Raw genomic sequence first — 23154 nt, forward strand, 5'->3', positions numbered from 1 at the left:
AAAGCATCAGTGGCAGAGCTAGAAATCCTAGTAGAAAATTTTAATTAGAAGTCTTTCTTTGTCTTAACTGTACTATTGCACTTCGGGCAACACTCAAGCTGTTCTGGATAGAACTGATGAGCAGGTATGTAAAGAAAAGTGTTTATTTTCTGCCTTTCTTTTTAAAACTTCCTTAACACTGCTGTGACATTTAGAGCTCGTGCATTTCACCATGCATGTACTTCAATTTCATTTTTAAAATGGTGCTCTGTCCATAATTTGCTATTACTGTTTTGTTGTGAGTTACCTAGAACACTTACAGTTTCCCTCAGACTGCAAATGCACACACTTTAAGCCGGCAGAAGCAGGTGTTGATGTCAGGGTCTCAGCCCCACCACACACACGACCTGACCACTGGGTTCTCAATCTTGCACCCTCCTCTTCATGTTTCAGCACAAATGTTCGTGTAAGCACACAATCAGGTCAGTCACTTTTAATCCAGATCAATTCCATGATGTAATTCATTGCATCATCTTGCAGACGGGAACAAACGGTAATGCACAGGGGCAGGAACAAGCAGGTGGATGCTGGCCTGAGTCTTCTAGATTGAGACAGTTCAAGAAACTATAGCCACTCTACTGCCCAGGCACTTGCATGACAAAAACTCCCATTTTACTATTCAAGCCCTTGGTGTTGAATTTACACAGTTTTTGCACACAGTTGCAAGTCCTTTTCACCCCAATTGTATTGACCTAATCATATGAAGATGCTGCCTCTCCATAAGTCACAGAATGCTGCAACCAGTGGAGCCCAGGTCCCACTACATGAGCCAAAAACCTACCTCTGTATTGCTGTTGTACCTGCATTTGATTTGGCCCTTGCTTTTACTTACTGAAATGCCATGCTGTGAAGTACATCAAGGGGAACAAGCAAAAAACCTAAAAATAAATCTCTAGCCATATTGCTGGCATTGGTTTGCAGGCTTTATAGTAGATACGGTGCATGCTATCTTCAGTGTGCATGTCCAAGATTTGACCCACAGTGCCTTTAATTATAAGCTACGTCAAAAGCCTCCTTTGTTCACAAACAGAAAGTTCTCTCTTTGTTCAAAGACGTTACTGCAGGTCAAGGCACTCTTAGCCTTTAAAGACACAAAGTTTCAAACGTGTTGGTTGTGATCCTAGGGTTAATTTAATCATTTTGTCTGGCCACGTTGAAGCCAGTTGGTTTTTATTTCACTCACTGATGCATTACAGCAGCTTAACTAGAGGGTAGCCTGTGACATTTTTCTGAGGAAAACTATGGACCTGTACAAGACAGTGCACAATACACAGCAAGTTTAGAACTGCTGCTTCTGGACTTGAGCTTTTTTTCCTTTGAAGCCAAGATCATGAGCCAGCTTCTCAGAAGTCCCCCAAAATCGCACGTAATGTCTTAATCTACTTTGCTGTTGCCACGTGGCACAGAGTGGCTTATGACTACTTTCTTTCACCAACAAACAATATAGATGTAACAACACAGATATACTCAGTACCTGCTTCTGTCAGCTAAGTTACAGAGACTTCCATAAATGAGAAAAGCAAGACTGAGTCTCCAGAGGGCCCAGAAGACCAATACCGAGTTGTACTATGGCTGGCTATTTGCATTCCCTTCGGTCCCCAAAATTCTAGCATCTCTGCATGATTTAAAGTAAATGCATGCATATACATCTAACTGCACACAAGAAACTGCTTCCAGCCATTCCTTTTCAAACAGCCCATCTTTGTTATGGGGACAATTTCAGTGCTATTACCTCATCTCTTAACGCTTATGATTGTCTTGCTCTTCCAGCAGGAAAGAAAAAATGCAGATGGAGGACACGTGGAAAACAGAAGATGAGCTGTGGAGAGAAGTAACTGACCACTATGTACTGCGCAGAAGAGTAATATGATTCCAGTAGTTGATAATGACCCTCTTTGACTGGGGACTAAGACAAGCAAGTGGTACATGACTTTCAGTCCTGAAAGGCTCATCAAATCTGGAAACTCACACAGCAGAAGTGTTTATTTCTTCCACAGCAGACAATAGAGTGTTTGTTTTAGTGGGTAACAGAGTGGTTTCTGTGGTTCCTTCTTCTCTCTACTGATATTTCCAGCACTAACTTCGTCAAACTTTTGTATTTTACCAGATATTGGAGACCTATAACAAAGCATCACTGGGGTTTCCTAGATAAACAGCTAAGTCTGCTCCAGTCTCCAATCACCCTCTACATAATGTATTTTCCTGAAGTTCAATGAATTCTTGCTCCAAAAACCATTCAGTTGGCCAATCTTTGATTTGAAACAGGGTTTTAAAACTTGACTCTTCTTTGTATGAATTAAACCCGCTCAAAGGTTGTAGCTTGCCACCGGCTAGAAACTTCTGCACTCAGTGGCCCCATGGTAAGGGCAGAGGGTGATAGTTTTAGCACTCAGCATGGGCCAGTCTAAAATCTGGGTTCATTCCAGCCAAGACACAACATCCGACCAAAACATAGGGACAACCAAGAGCCTATTTGTTACTAACGCAGCATAAATATTTTCCTCTTGACAAACTGAACTGCAGACCACACACATTTATGCTCCACAAGTACCACACTGCAACAGGAAGGGTAAGAATGACAGGAAGAAGCAATGTTGTTCATGCTCCAGTGATAAAGATCGTCTTTCTTCTTTCTTACTGCCAATGAACAGTTCACTCTGAAAATGTAGACTGAAAGCCCTAGAAAATGTCACCGTATCAACGATAGTCTCTCACAGGTGGGACCAGCAGACTCACCTGAAGGGGCTTCAAAGGATTCAGGTTAGCACGGAACGCTTGTTCGGCTGCATGCAGTTTTTCCTTTGGCAAGGTGCAAATGAAGGCTTCAGAGTCCATGGCCACCGTCTGATTTTGGATTGTAAGAAATTCAGACAGTGTCGAGCTGTTGCAGAGATCTCGCAGTCGCATTCGGTAACCAGACACGATGACCTGGAAAAGTGGGGAAAGCATGTAAGTCTCCCTTTGTGTAAGATTCATAGCACAAAATTGGTTATCACCTAGACAAAACTAACCCTTCGTAACATTTCCAGATAGAGGTAAGAGGGCATTCTTCTCTACAGGTTATGCAGCCCTGACCCATGCGCAACTGAATTCCACGAAAAACATGCTTCCCTGCTGAGTACATGGGGAGAAGTCCTGGGGGAGGCAGGTCTCTCCACTTCTCCACAAACATGCACAGAGCAGCAGCGATCCTGTCCTCCACAGCAGCCATTTCCTCCAAGGGTACACACATTGCCTAATCTTCAGTCTTCCGGGAACTGAGCCACAGAGACAAAACAAGGCTTGTGACCAGACACAAGTCTGGCAAATGTATGTGAAGGGCAAGAGACCTATGTCCCAAACTCCTTAGATATATCTGCCAGCCACATTTTCTGTGCTGTTCTGGACCAGGATCACCTTCTCCCTTAGCTCTAAAGTATCTCTTCACTAACTGCTGAGAGAAACATTTTGCAGTGTTTTGGGGCAGATAATGTATCAGCAAAAAAAAAAATTATCTTACTGGCTGCAACAAACAAGAGATAAGACCCTAGAGTCTTCTTTCACAGGCATATTTTACTTAAGGTGATGGCTTGCTTGTCAATAATGTTTCCTAATCCACAAGCAACCACCTTATTAATGAAAGAAATGCATAAAATCCATCTGAATTATCACCAGTCCCTTTCAGACCTGATGACCCAGTTTCTTTTAATAAGGTCAGTTACAGGATTTAAGTTTGCTGAACAACAAACAGGTACATGTCAAACAGTGCATGCTTTATAAAGGTGATAAACACAAGGAAAATCCAGAGTCTTCTGTTTGAAAGAATTTTTTGTTTGCCTTGCGGCTAGACAGAGGGAACAATTTTATTGTAAAGGCACAGGTAACAACAGCTTTACACTTCATTTCTTCTTTCTGTTCTTCTGTAATTCCCAGCGTGCATCGCCCAACTTCCAGCAACAACTAAAGAGGATTGATCTACATCCGAGAAGAGTTAACAGCTCCTGAATCATGCTGGTAAGTCTGAAAATTTTCTCGTCTTTCAAAACCAAAAGGGCATCAACAATCCAGCGGAAAAAAGCGCACTATGTTCAGAGAACAAGCAGATGGAACTGACAGGAGAGTGAAGAGATTTATAATGCAATACTTGTGCAAACCTTTAACTTTAGTCTGCATCCATATGCCAAAAATAGGATGTTTCCATGTTGCACACTCCGCTGAATAAATCTGATAGCTCTTGCATCAAAAAGGCTGACCTTTTGAAAAAGTTTGGGTGTTTTTTTTGCCAGCAGAGATACTACCACCATCATACCCATGCTGAAAAGGGGATATTCCTGTGTCACTGGAATGGCACGCAGGAGACCTGGGATGAGTCTAAAGCAGCTTCCCTGGGTGGACATACAGAAAATCAGTGTCTCCCAGTGCCTCGGTGCTCACTCAAAAAAGTGAAGGTGAACAATCCTTCCACCGTCCCCTGTGTCTGTCCACCTTTTTCACTTGCACTTTAAGCTCTTTTGGAGAAAAGCCGCTCTTTCCAAACCCAGTGAGGTCCATAGCACGTGACCCTAGAACAAAGGCCCTGCCTACCTCCCCAAACTAAAACACCCAGTCACACTAAGCCACTTCTCTGCAACCATTTAAAATCATCTGAAGCCATGGTGTCTTCAACAGGCAAATATATTCTAAATGACAGGTCAAGTCCCCTAAGGACTCTCAAAATGCCAGGCTCATGTCTGAAAGCAGTCAACACATGACTGTTTTGTGCTCACAGGTCACATCATTCTTTCCTGGGACTGTCCCTGCTGTATGAAACAGGGAGATTTGTTCCACGCAGTGTACACCCTGACCATTACTGTTTACTCCTCACTGCCATTCAACATGTCATGCTGCAGCCCTGGCCCAGGACCTCACTGTGCCCCTGCGGCTTTTCACAGGGATAGGACCTACTGCTGCCATCCAAGCCACATGATAGATGTCTGGCCACACCTGGACAACGGCAGCATACTAGACTCGATTAGATAGCTGCCTGCCCACTGCTGATCCAGGCTCCTTCCAAACCCCACACCCTTCTGAGAACACCTGCCACTATCGGAGAAACAGAAGGTTGAGCCACTCTGCCCCAGGAAGCAACATATCCATCAAGACAAGATTTTGGCCATTTTTATGTATTTGCACTGTATTTGGCTGGGTTTATGTATTTGCACTGTATTCGGTATGCCAGATACATGACCCTGCTTGGCATGTGGGAGTACTGTCACTACACCGGCGAACAACAGTCCCACCTCCTTGGTGATTTCAGTTCCTTACTTGCTTGCAGGTCATAACTTCTGGGCTTGTTGAACAACCACAGGACACTAACAGACTACAGGAGAAGGCTGTATTTGCTGTGAGAGGTTTGCATACTCTAAATAGGCCCTTCTATATGACCTTGTGAATGAAGCTGTGACCCACTCATACAGTCAGAGACCAAAGAGGTATTGCCTATTAATACTGCAGTCACTATGCAGCTCAGTAGTAAGGTCAGATCTCCACCCCAGATCTCCAGCAAAATCAAAGGGGTCCATTTTGTGAGTCAGATAAAGTCATCCCGCAGGAAGAGAGAGCTCTGCCTCTCAGTTATTATCTGTATTAGAAAAGTGCTCAAAGAAAGATTTGGTGGGCCACTGCCCTCCCCTGCAGCTTACTGCCCTGTGGCTTAGATTAGCTCTTCCTGACATCCCAGCCAACAAACCACTGTTAGGACTAAACACCAGTCCCAGTGTCCTGGCAAAATCAGCACAAGATTTCCACAAACAAGAACACAGCTTAAAGCATTCAAGGAAGGACTAGCCAACTGATTACCCCTTCACCACCCTTCAGACGCTTTATGTAGATAAAAGCTAAGCTTTTCTTCTCCTTCCGCTGGCTTTGCCATATACAACCCATATAATATGGCAGTCACACAACGTAAGGTCAGAGCTAGCTTTTTTGCCTCTTTGAAAATCATTCTGCCTTTCCATCAGCTTAGGGAGAATGACTATGTTGTTGTTGCTGAAGCCTTCTGGTTATCCTTGCAGAGCCATCCATAGCACGGTTCTGTTTTAATCTGGCATGAATTTCATGCCAATTAGTTTCAAGTAAAACAAAACTTGCAGCCTAAAATGGGTAAGATTTTTTTTTTCCCACTTCACTTTTTTTAGTAGAATATATCCTTAACTTGCAGGATTAATTATCAAACTCCACTAAAACAGATGGTTTGATAGAATTCACTGAAGAACGAGACAGTGTGTGCGAAGGGGGACAGCATCTGTAACTACATGAAAACAAAGTCTGAAAGGGCTACTAATCAACTCCACTTCAAAGAAAAGATCTGATCTGGAGTTGGGAAGCAAAATGGATTTCCTCCTCCTCCTTTTGCACATCACCTTTTGCACTGCCTTAAGAGAACCACAGGTCTTCCTGTGAAGTCTGAAGCAAACAGTTCTGTCTTCTGCATTAGAAAGGACGCCGGTGGACTAATTCATCCAGCCTAGCAAAACACATATTCTGAGCTTGACAATGGGAGACAGCCATCCCAAGACAGGGACTCCAGCCCACTGTCACCACTGTCTATGTTTATGAAGGCAATCATGAGAGCACTCAGGAGTTTCACTTGAGATCAGGACTCTCCTGTACTACATAATATACAAGTTTACTGTCTGTCTTGAATTGGCCACAAACTGAAAAGCGTGCCTCCTTCTGCTGCACAGGAATTTAAGGCAAAGCAACACAGAGAAACCCTGGTACAGTCCACACTGAGTGACCAAACAACCACCCCATTTTTATTTCTAATCAAAGTAAAACAGTTCAAACAGCACTAGCAACTTAATTAATGTTTTACTTGGGTAAAAAAAAACAGGAAAGGAGAAATTCAATTTAGCCTGAAGGGTACTAGGCTATTTTCTTATGCAGATCAGAACACTTGCATGTGGGTCTCAGCTTTCTTTTACAGCTTACAACCAAACAAGACAGTAAATTGAGGACAAGAGGGAAGAGAGAAGCAGGAATTACATTTTCCTCTGTGTTTGTACAACACCTAGCACAGAGGGGTCCTGCACTGTGGATCTTGGCACTATGGTTAAACAAACAATAGACAAGCATTATGTTAGTGGCTGAAAGTGCTCTTTACCTGCTGGAGGTTGACCTCTGCATCCAGTAGCTCCTCTACTGCAGATGATGGCATGGACACATTATGATGGAGGAAGTCTGAGAACGTCTCATTGTCAACCAGGAAATCCCGAAGTTTCAAGTCTGGAAAGTGACAAAACAAGCAACATTCTGGTCAGAGCAAAGCCAAAAGGAAACTTATGTGAGAGCTCTGAACAGGAAAAGCAAAGCTGACAAATGGGGGAGAGGGAATTACACAAACCATACCACAAAGGGAAAAAGGGAGCTGCTGGCAAAGTGCTCTGAAACTTCGCAGGTTTCAGAGATGTCAATCCATGATGTCTTGATCTCAAAAAAAAAAAACCCTTTAAAAACAACTCCCTTCAACATCATTACTTCAGGTCAATTTGCACATACATACACAGAAGAAGCAAGGCACACCAAGCTGCTCCCCTGATCTGGGGCGAAGCCTACTCCAGCATTAGCCTTGCACAAAGATTCAGCTTCGCTTAATCCCTGTGTTGTTACCAAACACAGGACTGAGCTGGTGCATGGACCACTGAGGGATTTACTAGCCTGTATTTAGTTATGTTAAGAGTAGATATACTTTACCATAAATTTCGAAGTCTGACATATGCATACGCACAGATGTGATACAGAATCGCAAGCAGATCTAGGAAGCAATCTTAACCACTTGGCAAAATTTCTGCAAATGCTTTTTAATTCCATTTTCTTTCCCAAAAGCTTCACCTTCTGAAGCCATTTGTGTTTCAGCTCTTGCATTTAAAACAAATTTGTATCTCCATCACAGCAGAGGGGAACCATCTGGAAATTATAATCCATACACACTATTGAAGTTTACAAACCTGGAACTTAAGCAACTGACCCTCACACTGTTTTGGGTTGGTTTAGGGCTGGGGGGGGCAGGGGGGGTGCTGGGTTTTTTTAGAGAGAGAGGACAATTCTATCTCTACTATGCTTAAATAAGCAACGATGGGGAAAGCAGCTATGCCAGAAGGAGCTGAGACAGCAAGTCTCATGGGATTTACCAGGGTGAAGATTTCCAGGCTAAGCCAAGTCAACCAGTTAGGTGTCACGCTGCTTTTTCTACTCCAGGAAGAGAGGATGCTGCAGCCCATGGAAAACAGTGGGAAACAATGAGCTCTAAAGGGAAAGTAATGCAAGGGAGCCCCAAGAGTTTGTATCTTCTCCCTCCTTTAAGGAACAGCTGTAACAGAACATTTTTTTTTCCCCCCCTCTTTTGTGTTTTTTGCTTGGCTCAGCAAGTGATACCCTCAAGAAAGCCCAACCCTCAGGAAAAAGCATGCTGGGCACTCAGGGTGCCACCGGCGGTAACAGGGAGGCTGCTGGTCTGGGTGCCACTTCTGCTTCCCAGGGCCCGAGCTTGGCAGAGCAGCTGGCAAGGGGAGGAAGCCACGCGCTCTGCTCTTGCAGCACGAAGCACGCAGGGGTTACTGACGGTCATTGCTCCCTCGTCTACATATCCAGTTACAAATTCCCTGCTGCCTTTTTGTTCCACTCGAAAAACTAAATCACCCCCCTCTGCTGAGGCGACGCGGAGGTTACTTTGGGACGAAAGTTGCTCCCTCGCCTTCCTCTCTCCCCCCTCAGCAGGACCACTCAGCAATATACTGGTTTTGAGCACGCTATGCAAACGTCCCACTGCACCCTGTCACCAAAATCAACCACCATCCCCTCTCCCAGCCCAGGGAAAGGCTGGGAAAAGAGCCGGCTCCTGCAATAACTTAAAAACATCCTTTTCTTTCCAGCAGAGGCTAAAGCACCCTGCTTCACCACAACTGGAGGAAAAATTCCCCCCACCCTGATTCCTTGGTTACTTCCTAAATGTGCTGAACTCCCTAAACACTTCTGCAGCTTGTTTATTTTTTGGTGAGATCATCAACAGTTTGGAAACTTAGATGGACAAAGGGGTAGCTGGCTGAAGGCAGACTGGCATGCAGAGATCAGATCTTTGCAAGCTTTTTCATTTAATCTGTCCCCATTTACAATATTTTTCAAGCTCCTCTTAAAGGGCCACACACCTTTAAAAAAGGTAACCAAGCAATAATTGTCCTACTCTTCTGTTTCCTCACTGTTGTTTTGCTTTTGGGTTTGCCTAGGCTTTTTTGTTTGTGGGTTTGGTTTGTGGGGGTTTTGCCACACGGAAGCAGGATTTTCTTGGTCAGGGACATATTCTATAGGTAACTGCAGGAAAGCAACCTGAACTACACTCGGATTCCTTCTGGCCTGTCCGTAATCATGACGGGGAGTAACAAAGAGCCTGCCATCTTCCATGGCTGTAATTAACCAGTCCAGCATTAACAGGGCATTTCTCCCCTGCCTTTTTGTCATGCCGAGCATTTTCAGACTTGCTCAGCACTAGAATTCGCTGAAAATCGAAGCTGCCTTCCAAGGCAACTCCTACAAACGTCTGAAGGAGTTTTCATCATCACTTGGAGGAAAACACGAAGGGAACAGAACGTAAAGTTACCAAAAGTGCTTGTGGGACAATGCTTGGCTTCCAGCCAGCTGGTCATGAACCTGTACTCACTGTTCATAACCCTTGTCTGCCCAAGACCACACATGGAAGCTCTGCGAGACCAAGGGACTGAATTCCAACACCATGGTCCCACTGCAGTGCCCTAAGCAAATAGCCAGCCTTTCTTACCATGCATTTTCTCCGCCACCCCACCTGGTCCTACTTCCAGCGCTTGTGGCTCAGTGTCTTATGCAATCCCCCTCAATCATGGAGGCATGCATAATGACTTGCACATGAAACCACAGAAAAGCACCGAACAATGCAATCAGTCTAAATTCCTGCCCTGGCTACTTCAAGAAGACAAGAGTTAATAGAGGTTTCCTCTTGAAAACAGCAATTCTCCTCCAAGACTGCTTGCCCACTGGGGCCTAAGGAAATACAAGAGCATTAGTTAAAAGAACTCCTCCAAAAATAGAAAACAAAAGAAACAGGCAAGTCTTTTGAAGGCTAATACCAACCGTACCTGATAATGCAAACATTTGGAGTGGAAGAACACATTTTACAACCAGAGGCCTACTACTGCAATATTTTCCTGCCATAAAAGCTCAGACACACTATCAAGTTACTCAAAAAACGTGAGGTAAAATACGTCAGCTCAAACATGATTTAAGGCATGCATCTTCTCTCATGCTTGAGACTGACCAAGAGCATTGGTACAGTCAGCTCCTGCAAGCCGGCTGGCACAGACCAATGCAGCTGCAGCATCTGGACAGCACATCAGAGAGAAGTCTCTCCACATACTTTCGCTGATGTGGACGTGCAGCCTCTCCTTCCCTCTCCCCTTCATCTTCAACAGAAAACCAGGGGAGCTGCAGTCCTGCAGGCTCCCCTCACTACCACCACAGGGAAACAGCCTCCTGGTTGAAACCTCAGGTCCCAGAAACCGAGACAAACCCCAGGCACAAATGTGGAGATGAACTTGAGGTCAGACTGAGCAACCACACTCAAGGACAGTCAGATCTGATGTGAACCATCTCGCCAATTCAGTGGTGGGATGAATGTCTGCAGAAGAAGTACTGAGATAGCTTGTCCTTATGGTAGACTACTTTTACAGTTTCATTCCTGACTCCAAGGGAGCAACAGCAGAACAGCAGAGAATATAAACAGAGGCTTTGCTTATAAACCATTCCAAAAACCCCCAATGCCAGCAGGCCCAGTGGGGCTGAAATGCTTTTGTTCTGCCTAGCTCCAGCTCAGGCACTGTACGGCAACAAAGCAGGAGACAGTCCCCATCCACATGAAACAAGCAGGAGAAGAGAAGCCCATTTCCCACATAGGGCAGGGAGAAGGGTCCTCCCTACGGTCACGTAAGGAAGCCTCCAGCAGAACCGAGAACTCCCAGAGCTAGAGGTCTTGTGCCTTAACCACAAAACCACCCTTCCTCTCTGAAGTCACAGGTCAGGATTAGACAATCACACATGGCAGCATTTCACAGATACTGACTTCATGAAAGGCACATCTGTCCTTCGTTTCCACACAGTTCAAACCAACCTTGAGGGCTGAATTCTGGGCATGGAAACCAGAAACTCATGATTTTCAGATTGCAGAGCATCTCCTACAGGACTGACACACTGTTTTAAATTTTTAAGATTTACATTTTCCTGACAGCTCAACCTTTTCCAGCACCTTCATGCCTGAGCACAGAGCTAAGCTAGTCATTCCTTGCTTGAGAATCAAATCATTGTGACAATAGAAAAAAAAACCTGCTCAAGACATCCACAGGAATGAGCAAAGAGAAACAGAACCTCCACACTTGCTACATTGTTGGTTAAATCAAACAGCAAAACAAAAAGTGTTCATTACAAAAAATAGCAAGTCAGTGCTATATGGGGTCTCCGTTCCATGCATATCAGAACTGAAGCACTGATTGTGTGCTGAAGAAAGTGTCCATGGCCCATACATTCTCCACAGCCAGACTTTTTAGTGCCCTCACTCTAGAAACACATCCCCAGTTACTTTCACAAGTTCAAGAGGTGGCTCAATGCAGGAAAGAGCAAGAGAAATCACAGCCAGGAACTAGTTTTAATTTGCTGATCTTACTACAAGTATGACCATGACAGGTCCCACAGTAAGCAGTGACCTCTTCCAGCAATACTGGGAAGATCCACAGACAAGTGGCACAAAAAAGCCTGTGCGGACAGGTTACAGAGCAAGACTATTGTCCTCAGACTTCTCTCCCATTCTTTCTTGCTTCACTTGGAAGCACAGAGGGCTCATACCTTCCTGCAGAAACTTAATGGTGCAGTGTCTTTTAAAATTAAACAATAGGGTAGAAAAACAAAACCCCACGGAAATTGTGGCTACAGTTTTCATATCCTGAATGCTGCCTTCTAAAAATAAAAGGCACACAAGTGGTATTTCAACATATCTCAATCCACCGTAGAGTACAAAATTCACCAGGTCTGACTTCAATTTGTGGGGTTTCTGCCCAAAGGGTTTGTGCCCACAATCTACAATAAACCAGATTTTCAGCTAGTTTAAAACTAACAAGCTCAGTGAAAACAACATGTCAGTCAGATCTAGTGTTTACTTCCCAGCTTCACATGCCATAAGTCCCTACAAGGAACTGGGTGAAGGAAGGGGGAGAAGGGGATTCATGCCATAAGTTAATTCAGAAGCTAAGAGGAAAGCAGGGCAGCGTGTCCCATCTACAAATATGACTATTTATCTTCAGGGACTTTCATTCCCTACTGATGGAACATGCAAGGCAGAAAACAATTATGTTACTTTCTGTATATCCATTGCAGTTGGAGGATTTACTAGCCTTTGGCTAAGCCTGTATTCCTCACAGCCAGGCATCAAGGTAACAGGGAAACTGCTGTTAAATTACGACCCTTTCTTATCACAGAGACTGCTCATAGGGCAACCTAATCATTTTCGTAACAGCAGCATTAAGGCATCACAGCAAGATGAAATAGTGAGACAGGACAGGGCGTAAGAAGCTTTAGCGTCGTTCTTTAGAGTCAGCATGTTTCCACAAGTGCCCAAAGGAGACAAGAAAGACAAATGGGTTCCCAGCACAACACAGTGAGAGGCACCTGTCTCCACCAGTTAACAGAAGGAGCAAAGCAAGGAAGAGTGGCAAGTGCGCAAATAAGGCATTTTTTTCTCCCTGCACAAAGAGTTCAGATTCACAGCTCCCAGTTCCCCACTCAGGTAAAAGAGCACTTCTACAGCAAGGGAGGTGGGTGTGTGGCACCTCCGTAGCACTCTCACATGAGGGCAATAACTCACACACCCACACCAGCCCAATTGCACAGCTGGCTGTCAAGCCTGTGCAACACCGCTCCACAGTGCCTAGGCATGACCGGAGGACAAGGTCACAAGGCTCTCTGGTCACACAGGCCTTCTTCACCCAGGGCATCGCTTGTTCACCGGTCATACACCCAGCAACAGGAGTTTTTTGCAAGACACAAGCACGTGAAGGGGCTGAAGCTGAGAGCAAGAGCTGGAACCTCAGCAGCTGAAAGCATTTACTGGTAGTGCATGTGACCCCTACAAGGACTGCCTTAGCTTTCAGCAAACCCTCACGCAGTGAGAGGACCAGGGCAGGCAAACCAAGTGCTGCCGCAGAATTACCTCGTACACTGAAATTTTGTATTAATTTTTCGGTGAAGTATCTGAATGACCGGTGCACTTGAACACCTCAGCTGATTTTCACACTCATTACCCATCACTGTGATTTACATACAACAGGTGTCTGAAGCTACTTCCCATAAAAATAAAAATGGGCTTTCAAACAAGTTCAACAGTGGAACTGAAGACTGAATGACTTGTGAATTGACGATCATCCGGAGGAAACAGCGATCTCCTAATGCTGAAGGCTGTTACAGCATTATATCCTACTGAGTCAATGACCCCAATCTACAATATGAAAAGCAAACCTTTCAGACAGGCCAGTGCTGGGCTTGGCAAGGCAGCAAATTTTTGTCTGCCCTCATTATATTTCTAACTTTGGACAACATGTCCAGAAAGCATGATAAAATAACATTTTTTAAGTTGTTTTTTTTTTTTTAAACAATTACTGTGTTTTAATTTTCCTTTTCCTATACGGCACTCTTCCCCCTGTGTGGTGGGAGTAGCTCTCAGAGCTGCCTGTATCCCTATTGATACTGGCAGGAGCTAAAACTGTCCTCTGAACAAGTTGGACAGCTGTACCCTGACTTGCTGACAAGAAATCAAGCAGCTCAGCAGGCCTGTTGTGCAGGATCGGCTAGTGTGAAAATACGAGCCTAATTTTCTCACAGTCAAAGTGCTGTTCCTTCTGCAGCCTTGGCTTGACCCGTTTTTATGACAGGCTACAGCTCTCTGGTCTGTGTCCATCAGACACGTAACAGTGCTGCCTCTGCAGACATTAGGTAGTACCCAAGTGAGCACCCACTTAACCAGAGCCCATCATCTTCATATATTTGCCATGCAAAATGGTCATGTGAGTAGAGAAGAGGCAGCCTGCTGTCCATCTCCAGCAGCTAGGATCTCTCCTGGGAGAAAGGGAAACATTGTGCAACAGGCCCAGGCCTTCCCTCTCATCTTGGGACTGCAGACACTGGGACCATCTCCATTCCTCTGCAAGTCACCATTTTTGCTTAGAAGAGCTTTAAAAATAGTGGCCAGCACAATCACTCTGGCAGAAAGCACAGCTGACACCGTGTACTCGTGCATGCACAAGAGACCAGTCCTTGGTTAGCCTTCACTAGGGGTAATGTTGGCTTCAAGGATGCAGACCCCGTTTAAGCCAGCTGAGATCCCACCTCCAACCTGCACGGAAAGTCAGCAGCAAACACAAGGCTCATACCCCTCTTTGGGTAGTACTTTAAGTCCCAAATGCCATCAGGCCCCCCCCTCCTGTATGACACACACGACAACAGAAAGACTCTGCATCAGAAAGCAAAGACACAAGGCACAGAAGCAAAACCCACAGGCTGGTCACCAGCAGTCCTGCCAGCAAACGCAGCCTGCAGAGCTTCCGTCTATGAAGGGACGCACCCAACCACCTCCCTAGGCCCTGTGTAACACCACAGAAGAGATATTCTCGCATCTTCCCCTGCTGCAAGCCAAATTCTGTTATCAGCACAGACAACTGTGAAATACAGCTTGCCAATGCAAAAATAGAAAAAATTTATTCAGGCTTCTAACAGTGCAAAAAATGAAGCGGGCTTAAAGGAAACATCCTAAGAATCTTCACTGTGTTGCTTTAAGAAGCAAATCCCAAGCAGAGCTCCAAATTGCATGACAGTTATAACTGGTTGAAAATTCTCCTGATAATTTTCACAAAATAAGGACAAACTCCAAATTTCTCAGCCTTTCAATTGGCTTACCAGCCAGAGATGACCGACCTCAGATCTGACCAGATACAGTACTTCATTATTGCAACAAAATTATTTTCAGGAGTGGTATAAAGAACAAATTTAGGGGTGGTACAGGCTATGGAGAAGCTCTCTAAAGGTCAAATCCAGCTCAGAGAAAGAGAAGGGATTCTAAAGAGGCAGAAAGTAAGGGTTTCCTGTTAAGATTGGATTTTGACTGCACTAGGAACATTATGCCCTAGATAATACGCAGATTTTCAGTGTTTCAAAACATCAACTCAGACCCAGTAAAATACATTACAAAAAATCAATAGACAGACTGGAAACCAAATGCCATGGTCACATCCAGCCACATACCAATATTCTAATGGCAAACACTGGTGTGAGCATACAAGGAATGACATTATGCTATTAAAAAGCATGGAGCTAAGCAGAAGTTGAAAGTATGAGCTGTGACCAAGGAGGACCCCATCAAGTACATTCCTTGTACTTGAGCAAGTGACCTTAAATTCAGCAGAAATTCAAGTCACAGGAAAAAGCAGGACTGGACATTTTAATCAAATGACCATTACTAGCAGCAGAAGAGTCTTCATGAGCTGGCTTCGTGAGCATCCATCTGGGAGACTGCTGGTTCAAATGCAAACAGAACCATTTTGAAGCCCCAAAACAAGCAGGCAGAACCACCCCAGCAGTATCATGCTATTTGAAACTTACCCCAGCACCAGCTACCCAGTTTGATAGGTTTCCCCCACAAAACTGGCATGGGTAATGATGAACCTCAAGCAAAATGGCAGGCAGAGCTGCCCAGGATCAAAGCACCCTGACTGTCCTGTACTTGTATTTGTTTCGCCTTACATAGAAAGGCTGAAGTGAAGAGAAAAAGCCCCCCCCTCCCTTGGCTGTGAAACCTCACCCTGCCATGGCTCCCTTCCTCTCACTCATCACAGATTCAGGGAACCTGAATCACATCTGACTTCTTTTAAAGTTTAACACGGTATCAAGTCTGCAGTCAGCAGATCATAGTGGCTCTTGCCTTCCCCTGTGTTCAGCAGGACCTGTCGCTTCTGGATTTAGTGCCAAGTCCTAGTGCCCCTCATCTAGCACACAACAGCAGAAGCCACCTCCAGAACAAAGGGTCAAACCAATCCAAGGGGTAGCAAAAAATGCTAACGATTAAGAAGGATAAGCCAATCATTATAGTCCAATTAGTTTAAGCAGAAACATTGCCTGCTTATGCTGAAAACATACCTATATCTAAATTATTTCAACATCCCATGATTGCTTCCTATGTTTCAATTTAGTTGGTCATTGGAAAGTTATCTGTATGGATGGCAGTTTGGTTTTGCTTTTCAGACTCAGGTCCGAAGGAGGGAAAAAATAAAATCAAGCTTCAGCACTAAAACAAGAGATTACATTTTCTCTGCCTAGTTTAGGGCAACCTTTGCAACCATTCAGCCCCTTCACTAGTATAAATCAGACTGTTGAGCAACAGCACTTCAAAATAGTTACAGAACTTTCTCAATCTTTGGGAAAGACTGAAAAGCAGATGCTTAGTAGATATGGATTGCCCAAATTCACATAAAGTCTTGGCTACAGATCATGTCTCTTGTATCCTAAGTGCACCACTATACTGCTGTTCACATCGGGATGCTCCCAACAGATCCTGCCTTGGTAGTCTGAGGGGCTCATCCTTCAGGTTGGTGTTCTTCTCGGCTGTCAATACACTAACCATTCCTTCCCTTCAGTACTGACATAACTTGCTGGCTGAAAATACACCTTGGAGTACTTGCACCAATATCAGTGTCCACTGTGTTTTACATGGAGGACAGGAACATTACTAGTAGACACAGAAAAGAGCAGTGCCTCTTGTTGCTTTAGGAACCTGGTCCTGTGTACCAGAGTCTCAAAGCAGTGCAGTTAACCTGAAAAAAAACCTGAGTGTGTACTGCTGGAGAGGTCTTCTACATTATTTATATGGATGCACTCGTAAAATTCTTTGCACCTCCTTCAAGTAGCAATAAGAGACAACAAGAAGAGGGAGGAAAGGGACCAGGTAGGCAAAGATACTTGTGGTCTTGAAGGGCTACTCCATTGTCTTCATTTCTGTTCTCTGGCTTTACAGCACACTTTTCCCACATGCTAGGTAGTGGGCAAGTATGTGAACGGAGCAGAGAAATAACATAGGTGAGCAGGGATATCTGATGGATGCTGACCATGTCGTCACACAGCTCTGCCTTTGCTATGAGGAAAGTTGTTGGGACAACGCACTTTCATGTCCACATCTTGTCTGAAGTGGCAAAGCACTTTTTTCCTACAGTTCTAAAGTAGCATTTTGTTGGGTAGACAACAGCTGCTGCTTTCCTAAGCAGCCAGTTGGCACAAGTCAGAACAAGCCCTCAGACTTGAGATATTGCCATCTTTGCAGCAAGCTCTCTTTGTCCCATCAGCAAATCCCATTCTGAGATATATGTATGCTCAGTCACCCTCAGATACGGTCCAGTTATGTTTCAGCTGCACTTGCTAAAACAGATGGAGAACTACAAGAAAAGGACCTCCTGAAATGTAACAGTTCATGATGTCTGTCATTATGCAAACCTTCTGCCAGTGTCAACCAAAAATGCATCTAAGGACTAACTTGGGTAGTGTTTGCCTACCTCGGGGAGGGGGGAAAAAACCCAAAACCCACAGGAAAGGGTCTTTATTTAAAATCCCTTAAAAGGATCTTTTATTGCACCATCCTTAAAACTAAATTAGAAAGGGAAGGAAACTTTGGCTGTTTACAGAGAATGTGTGTCACAGATCAGCCTGAATCTCTTCCACATATAAGTTAGTGCTGTCAAGTCAGCATAAAAAAAGCTAGGGCAACATCTTCAGCTAACAGGTGAGCTACGTTCCACTAAATTCAGAGCTACACCAATTTTTCACCAGCTGAGGATTTCATGCCACACAGGCATAAGCAATATGTAGTTTTAACAAACTCAGTTAATTATTAACACTTAGTTAATACATAAGAATATGTACTTTTTTTTATTCTGCAGCTTTTGCATTTAATTTCAAAGGATTTTTCCAGAATTTTGGAAACAAAACATATGCGAAGTATGATACAAGCATAAAACCTGTAACCTGAACTAAAAATGCATCTCAAACAAGACACAACCACTACTTGATAAAACACAGCAACACCAAAAAACCCCTAGGGTTGGAACTGAAGAATGTTGAAGTTTGTTGAAGCTGCAAAGAAATTTAGCAACAGGTGGTAGAATATGTTGTTTGATTTTAGCCAGGATGCTGGCATTAACACTCACTTATTTTATGACCAAAAATATTTAAATGGAACAGCATCTGTTTCCTGTGAAAAAGGCTGCCTACAAAAATTGAACTTTCATGGATTTTCAAAAAATTCAGTCAAGCAGTGCTCTATCCTCTTGCCTGGGTAAAAATGAACTTTGATTCAACATCAACAATATTTCAAAGCTATCACCTTTTATTGCATCCTGACTACACTAAAAACTGCCACATCCTACTGTGTTTCAGAATGAGGGCTCCAGTTCCTAGGCAGCTGTTTATTTATTTAGCTCACAGGAATGCTGTAAAAATTAGATAATAAGTGTTCATAATGCACACTGAAGATTAAATGTATTATTACTAGAGAAGGCTCCAAAGCTTAATATTAACTTGAGAGATATGGGACGTTAGATCCAAACTAGGCACTCCGGTCTCAGTACCAAGTCAGACACAGAAGGGGACAGGGCTTTTTCCAACTGTGGCAATTTCATAATCACCACTCTCATGAGAGCTCAGCCCTATGAAAATCCCCTGAGAAAGTTGAACTTTTCACCAGATGACAATGGTACAAATTTCCTAGGGTACGACTAACACCAAGCTCAATAGGAAAAGTTTCAGTCCTGCTCTCTCGACCAACCTCAGACTGTAGCTTAAATAAACCAAATGCAATCTTCCACAAATCAGGCAATTTATTGACATTCTGAGATTAGAAGTCACCAAGAACAAATCCAGAAATTGTGTCAGAGTGGTAAAAACAGAAAATAAATGCAAATTGAAATTAATACCGAGCAGAAGTTTTCGGCAACATAATGCCAGTATTAGCAAGCTGTACTGATAAGGTTGCATACAAAAAAAAGGGAGATAATAGGAGAGTGTGAAAGGTGTAATTGTTTACTTAACACTCTCCATTTTATTCACTGGTTCAAAATAAAAGTCAGTGGTGACAGACCAGGCTGAAGAGTTTTAGGAGACTAAAGAAAGCACTCAGAACTTTTTAATACTGTCCTGCTTCTGCAGCACATGCTAATATTACTGATACTGTGACAAGCACAGTAAGCAATTCTTGTTTTCTTTATCATTGTGTTTTTATCTAGACAAGTTAACAGCAAGATAAAGATGGTGCCTTTAAGGTACAGTGATTTGCTATCTGTTGGAATAGCTGTGTTGCTTATTGTAGATATGGGCACTGTTGGCTTCCCTGTGTGCAGTCAAACCATTAGCTGGCACCATCAGGTTAGCTGGTCTTCAAGTAAAGAAATTGCCAGTGCAGCCCTTCACCAGTGCAGACCAATGCTGACATGCTTGTGATTCTCCTCGTGTGTTTTTAACAGGGTTCATACGGTCTTCTGTGATAGGATTCTCAGAAATGTTTTTCTCAAGCTCCTCTCACCTAGTATAGTGCAGACACTACAGCAAGGCCAGATTTAACATAACACTGCATGGGTTTTTTCAATTCCACCTTCAAAGGTATTTCAGTCTTTCCCTCCCACATCCATACACACCTACCTAGAATCCAAGCTGGCATAATACCAAACCTCTCACTTCAATAGCATCTCAGCAGAAGGGAAATTCAGACCAAAACCAGGCACCAAAGCCCGGTTCTGCAGAATCAGAAGACAGCGATGCACATTATGCAGTATCTGTTTACCCATCTCAACCTCTAAGCAAAGTCATGTAATAACAATGCTGTTACAGACAAAGAAACCTCTGAAAATTCATGGACAGCCCCACAGGAAACAAGTATGATTCTCCTGGTAACAGATTTAACACTGCAGCAGACCTTTGTGCCTAAACCTCAATCTCATCTTTGGCTTCAAAATATTAAGGAAAGTGGAAATAGACTCCATTGAAAGTGGTAACTCTGCAAATGCGTAATTCAGCAAATATCACGCCACCTCACTAATAAAAGCTACATAGCTAACTGCCCAACTCACAGCTTGGGACCCACACTGCCATAAGATGTCTTCTCTACCTTTGCATATCTCTTGACTGTCAGCCCTCCCAGCTTCAGTTTAGGAGAGAAAAAATAATGGACCCATTGGATTCACACAGAGACTTTGTCCACTACCTGCAGTAAGGGATTTAAAGCGCCCTTCCAAGAAGGTTTTGAAAGGTTCTTCCAGAAGATCTGCAGTTGCCTGCACAACTTCCATTCACTCACCAAAAAAAAAAAAAAAAAAAAATCATCTAAGGACACTCAAGTCTGCCTGCTCAGCGACCCAGTGATTTGAAGAAAAAATTCATTAGGCAAACGTGCGAAAACTGCCACGTGTACTTGAATCTCGTAACTGCCCAATCAACAGGGCACACTACAAAACCCTTTGTGCCATCCAAGTACACAGTATTGGCAGCTTGTTCCACTTGCTCCATCCCACCAGCCCAAAAGCAGACATCACACTGGTTCCCACGCAGTCCTGAGCTCCCCTTCCTGGCTGGATGCTTTGGGCTAGAAGGCTGCAGCAGCCAGGAATGCCCTGGGGAGTTCTGCTGAGGACTAACACAAAGTAACCCGTACTGAAAACACAAAGGTAAAGCAGCCTTCCTACCCACACCTACGAGTCAAGATCTCTCTACTGATACCACAGGGCAGCGTTTTTGGCAGTATTTTCCCTGGCCTAAAGGAAAGGCAAGGACCTGCACATCACTATGGAGCACCGTATCAGACAACCCAGTTGTATATTTACATGCAACCGTGCAATGGCAGGAATGCCACCCTGCTGCAGTTGGTGTCTGCAGGTGTTTCCAGGGGTGAAGGCCACCTGGACATATGGTTTGTTAGTTCTCATTCCAGCTTGGCTGGTTTTTGCTAGGATCTTTCCCAAGTGAAGTCAGGGAGGAAACCAGCTTAATTAGGGAGAGGTAGGCAGGTATAAGAATCAATTTGAATGTTTAGCTTTAGGGCGTGGGGTCATTTTTGTTAGGGAGAAGACACTGCGGAAGGAGTTAGCTATCACCTTAACGTCATCTAGCAGATAAAGTACAACATCCTGTTTCCCTGAGCACCCTGATAATCACACAGCAGGACACACACCACCAGAAAGCCTCTCCCAAGGCTGCTCTTCAGCCCAAGCCCTCCATCATCCTTTACCTGTTAAATAAAAGTAGCACTATTAGCACTGACTGGACAGGCTGCGAACTCCTTCAGACCCAACATCTGTCTGCGCAGCAGGGTGCAACATCAGCAGAGGATGCCACCCAACTGATGTTTCTCGTACACCATGAGTGATACTAATCCAGCAAACAACTGGGAAAGGCAGGGCACATGTGGAATAGTAGCCTGAGATCTGATGCAATTTCTTAGGCGATGTTTGTTTCCCCTCTGCCTACTTCATTGCTCCATTTTTGTTTAGTTGGGTTGGTTTCAAGAAAAATAGAAACATGCCCTTTGGGATCACTGAAAACTAAGAGCAATGAAGTAAATACCAGCTAGATGGGCTTATATGTGCAACTGTTAGCAACAACCAAAGAAGATGGCTTTAATTTCACCTGTTGATTTATTACACCATGGCACTGCAGAACAGAGTATTTGGGAGCCCTGTAGAGAGAAGGAAGAAATAAAGAATGTACGCCTCAGAGCCACCAGCAAGCTGTATCTCCACCTTTCAAAAAAGGAGGAAAGCTTATTTCTTGCAAACACTTTATCCTCTGCTAAAATGGCTTTGAGGTCAGTTGCAAATCCAGTGCCTGCAAGCAGCAAGCCAAACCTACTGCAGGTGGCAATCCCAGGAGGCATGGCATGCTCTTGGAAGTGCCGTCACCAAGGTCTTTGACTCTGTTCTGGTTTGCACTCTGCCCTATCATGAGTGTTGAAGACCGTGATGACACTGCTGGACAGAGATGTAACAAGCGCTGGGAAGGAGAGGGCACCTGGCACCTGCCTGCAAAATTGATTATGTTAAGGTATGTGTGTGCCTGCACATAGATTTCACTGCTCAGGGCTTGCTGAAAGTGGCCATAGAACAGCAGCACCCATACAGTGTGACAGCTGCCTGTGCTGAACTCCCTCACACCACCAGTTAGTACTTCATCCCAGCCAGAAAAGGTGCTACATGAAGCAAGTGTGAGCTGTTCCCTACTGATAACACCTTCCCCTCTCTCTGTCAGAGAGCTCTTCTGGAGCTCAGAGCAGCAGAGAACAGGAGCCACTCCTCAAACTCCTGGACAAACAGCCCTGTTATGAAGGATTATGTCCCATCTCATCAAGAAGTGACCGAGATACAAAGCCTGTTGGCATGAGCACACAGCACTGCCTGAACAACATCTTAAGTGTCCTACCTTGTTTTTAACCAAGACACTGACTTGCAGGCACCTGTGGAAGCACCCTGCCATCTTAAGCAAGTCTCCCTTCCCCAGGGTTCAGCACATACCTAATTTCAGATCAGACAACACTAACAGCTACACCCTGAACATTAGTTTGAGAGGCTTGTTTTAAAGAAGCTTGAAGTGAAAGGACTTTGGCAAATGCTCTCTAAACAGACTCAAACATCTGAAGCCAAATGCAGACATGCATGCTCTGCATGACTAGCATTAGAACAAAATCTATACCACAGCTCAAATTTGTATGCTAGTAGTGGAAGATCGCCTCCTGAAGCCTGTTTCAAAGCCATCAGGCAGCAGTGGAAAGCGTGTGTGGAAGCAGGACATCACACCAGCATGAGAGGGTATGAGGGAGCTGCAGAGACTCCAGCAGAGCCCACATCACACAGTAGGGAGCGTACAGTCCCTCCCACTGGGGAAACATGAGCTGCAAAGCTGCATCTGTCTGCACCACTGATTCACACAGCTTCAGGTCCAGGCCAGAGCTGGAACAGAGGACTATTACAAATGTTTTCAATTATTAGGTCATCAGGTAATTAGCCCTCC

General features: G+C 44.3%; 1 protein-coding gene across 3 annotated transcripts in view; it reads right to left on the reverse strand.

Annotated features, from left to right (window-relative positions):
• Positions 1-23154, reverse strand: part of ABCA1 (ATP binding cassette subfamily A member 1) — a 96760-nt gene that overhangs the window by 43562 nt on the left and 30044 nt on the right. For all 3 annotated transcript variants that reach the window (XM_050913743.1, XM_050913744.1, XM_050913742.1), the window contains 2 exons: positions 7163-7284; positions 2776-2967 (listed from right to left, as the gene is read on the reverse strand). In XM_050913743.1, the coding sequence (XP_050769700.1) occupies positions 2776-2967; positions 7163-7284 (314 nt within the window). The remainder of the gene's footprint in view (positions 1-2775; positions 2968-7162; positions 7285-23154) is intronic.

This window comes from Gymnogyps californianus, chromosome Z (genome assembly GCF_018139145.2).
Source record: "Gymnogyps californianus isolate 813 chromosome Z, ASM1813914v2, whole genome shotgun sequence".
NCBI lineage: Eukaryota > Metazoa > Chordata > Aves > Accipitriformes > Cathartidae > Gymnogyps > Gymnogyps californianus.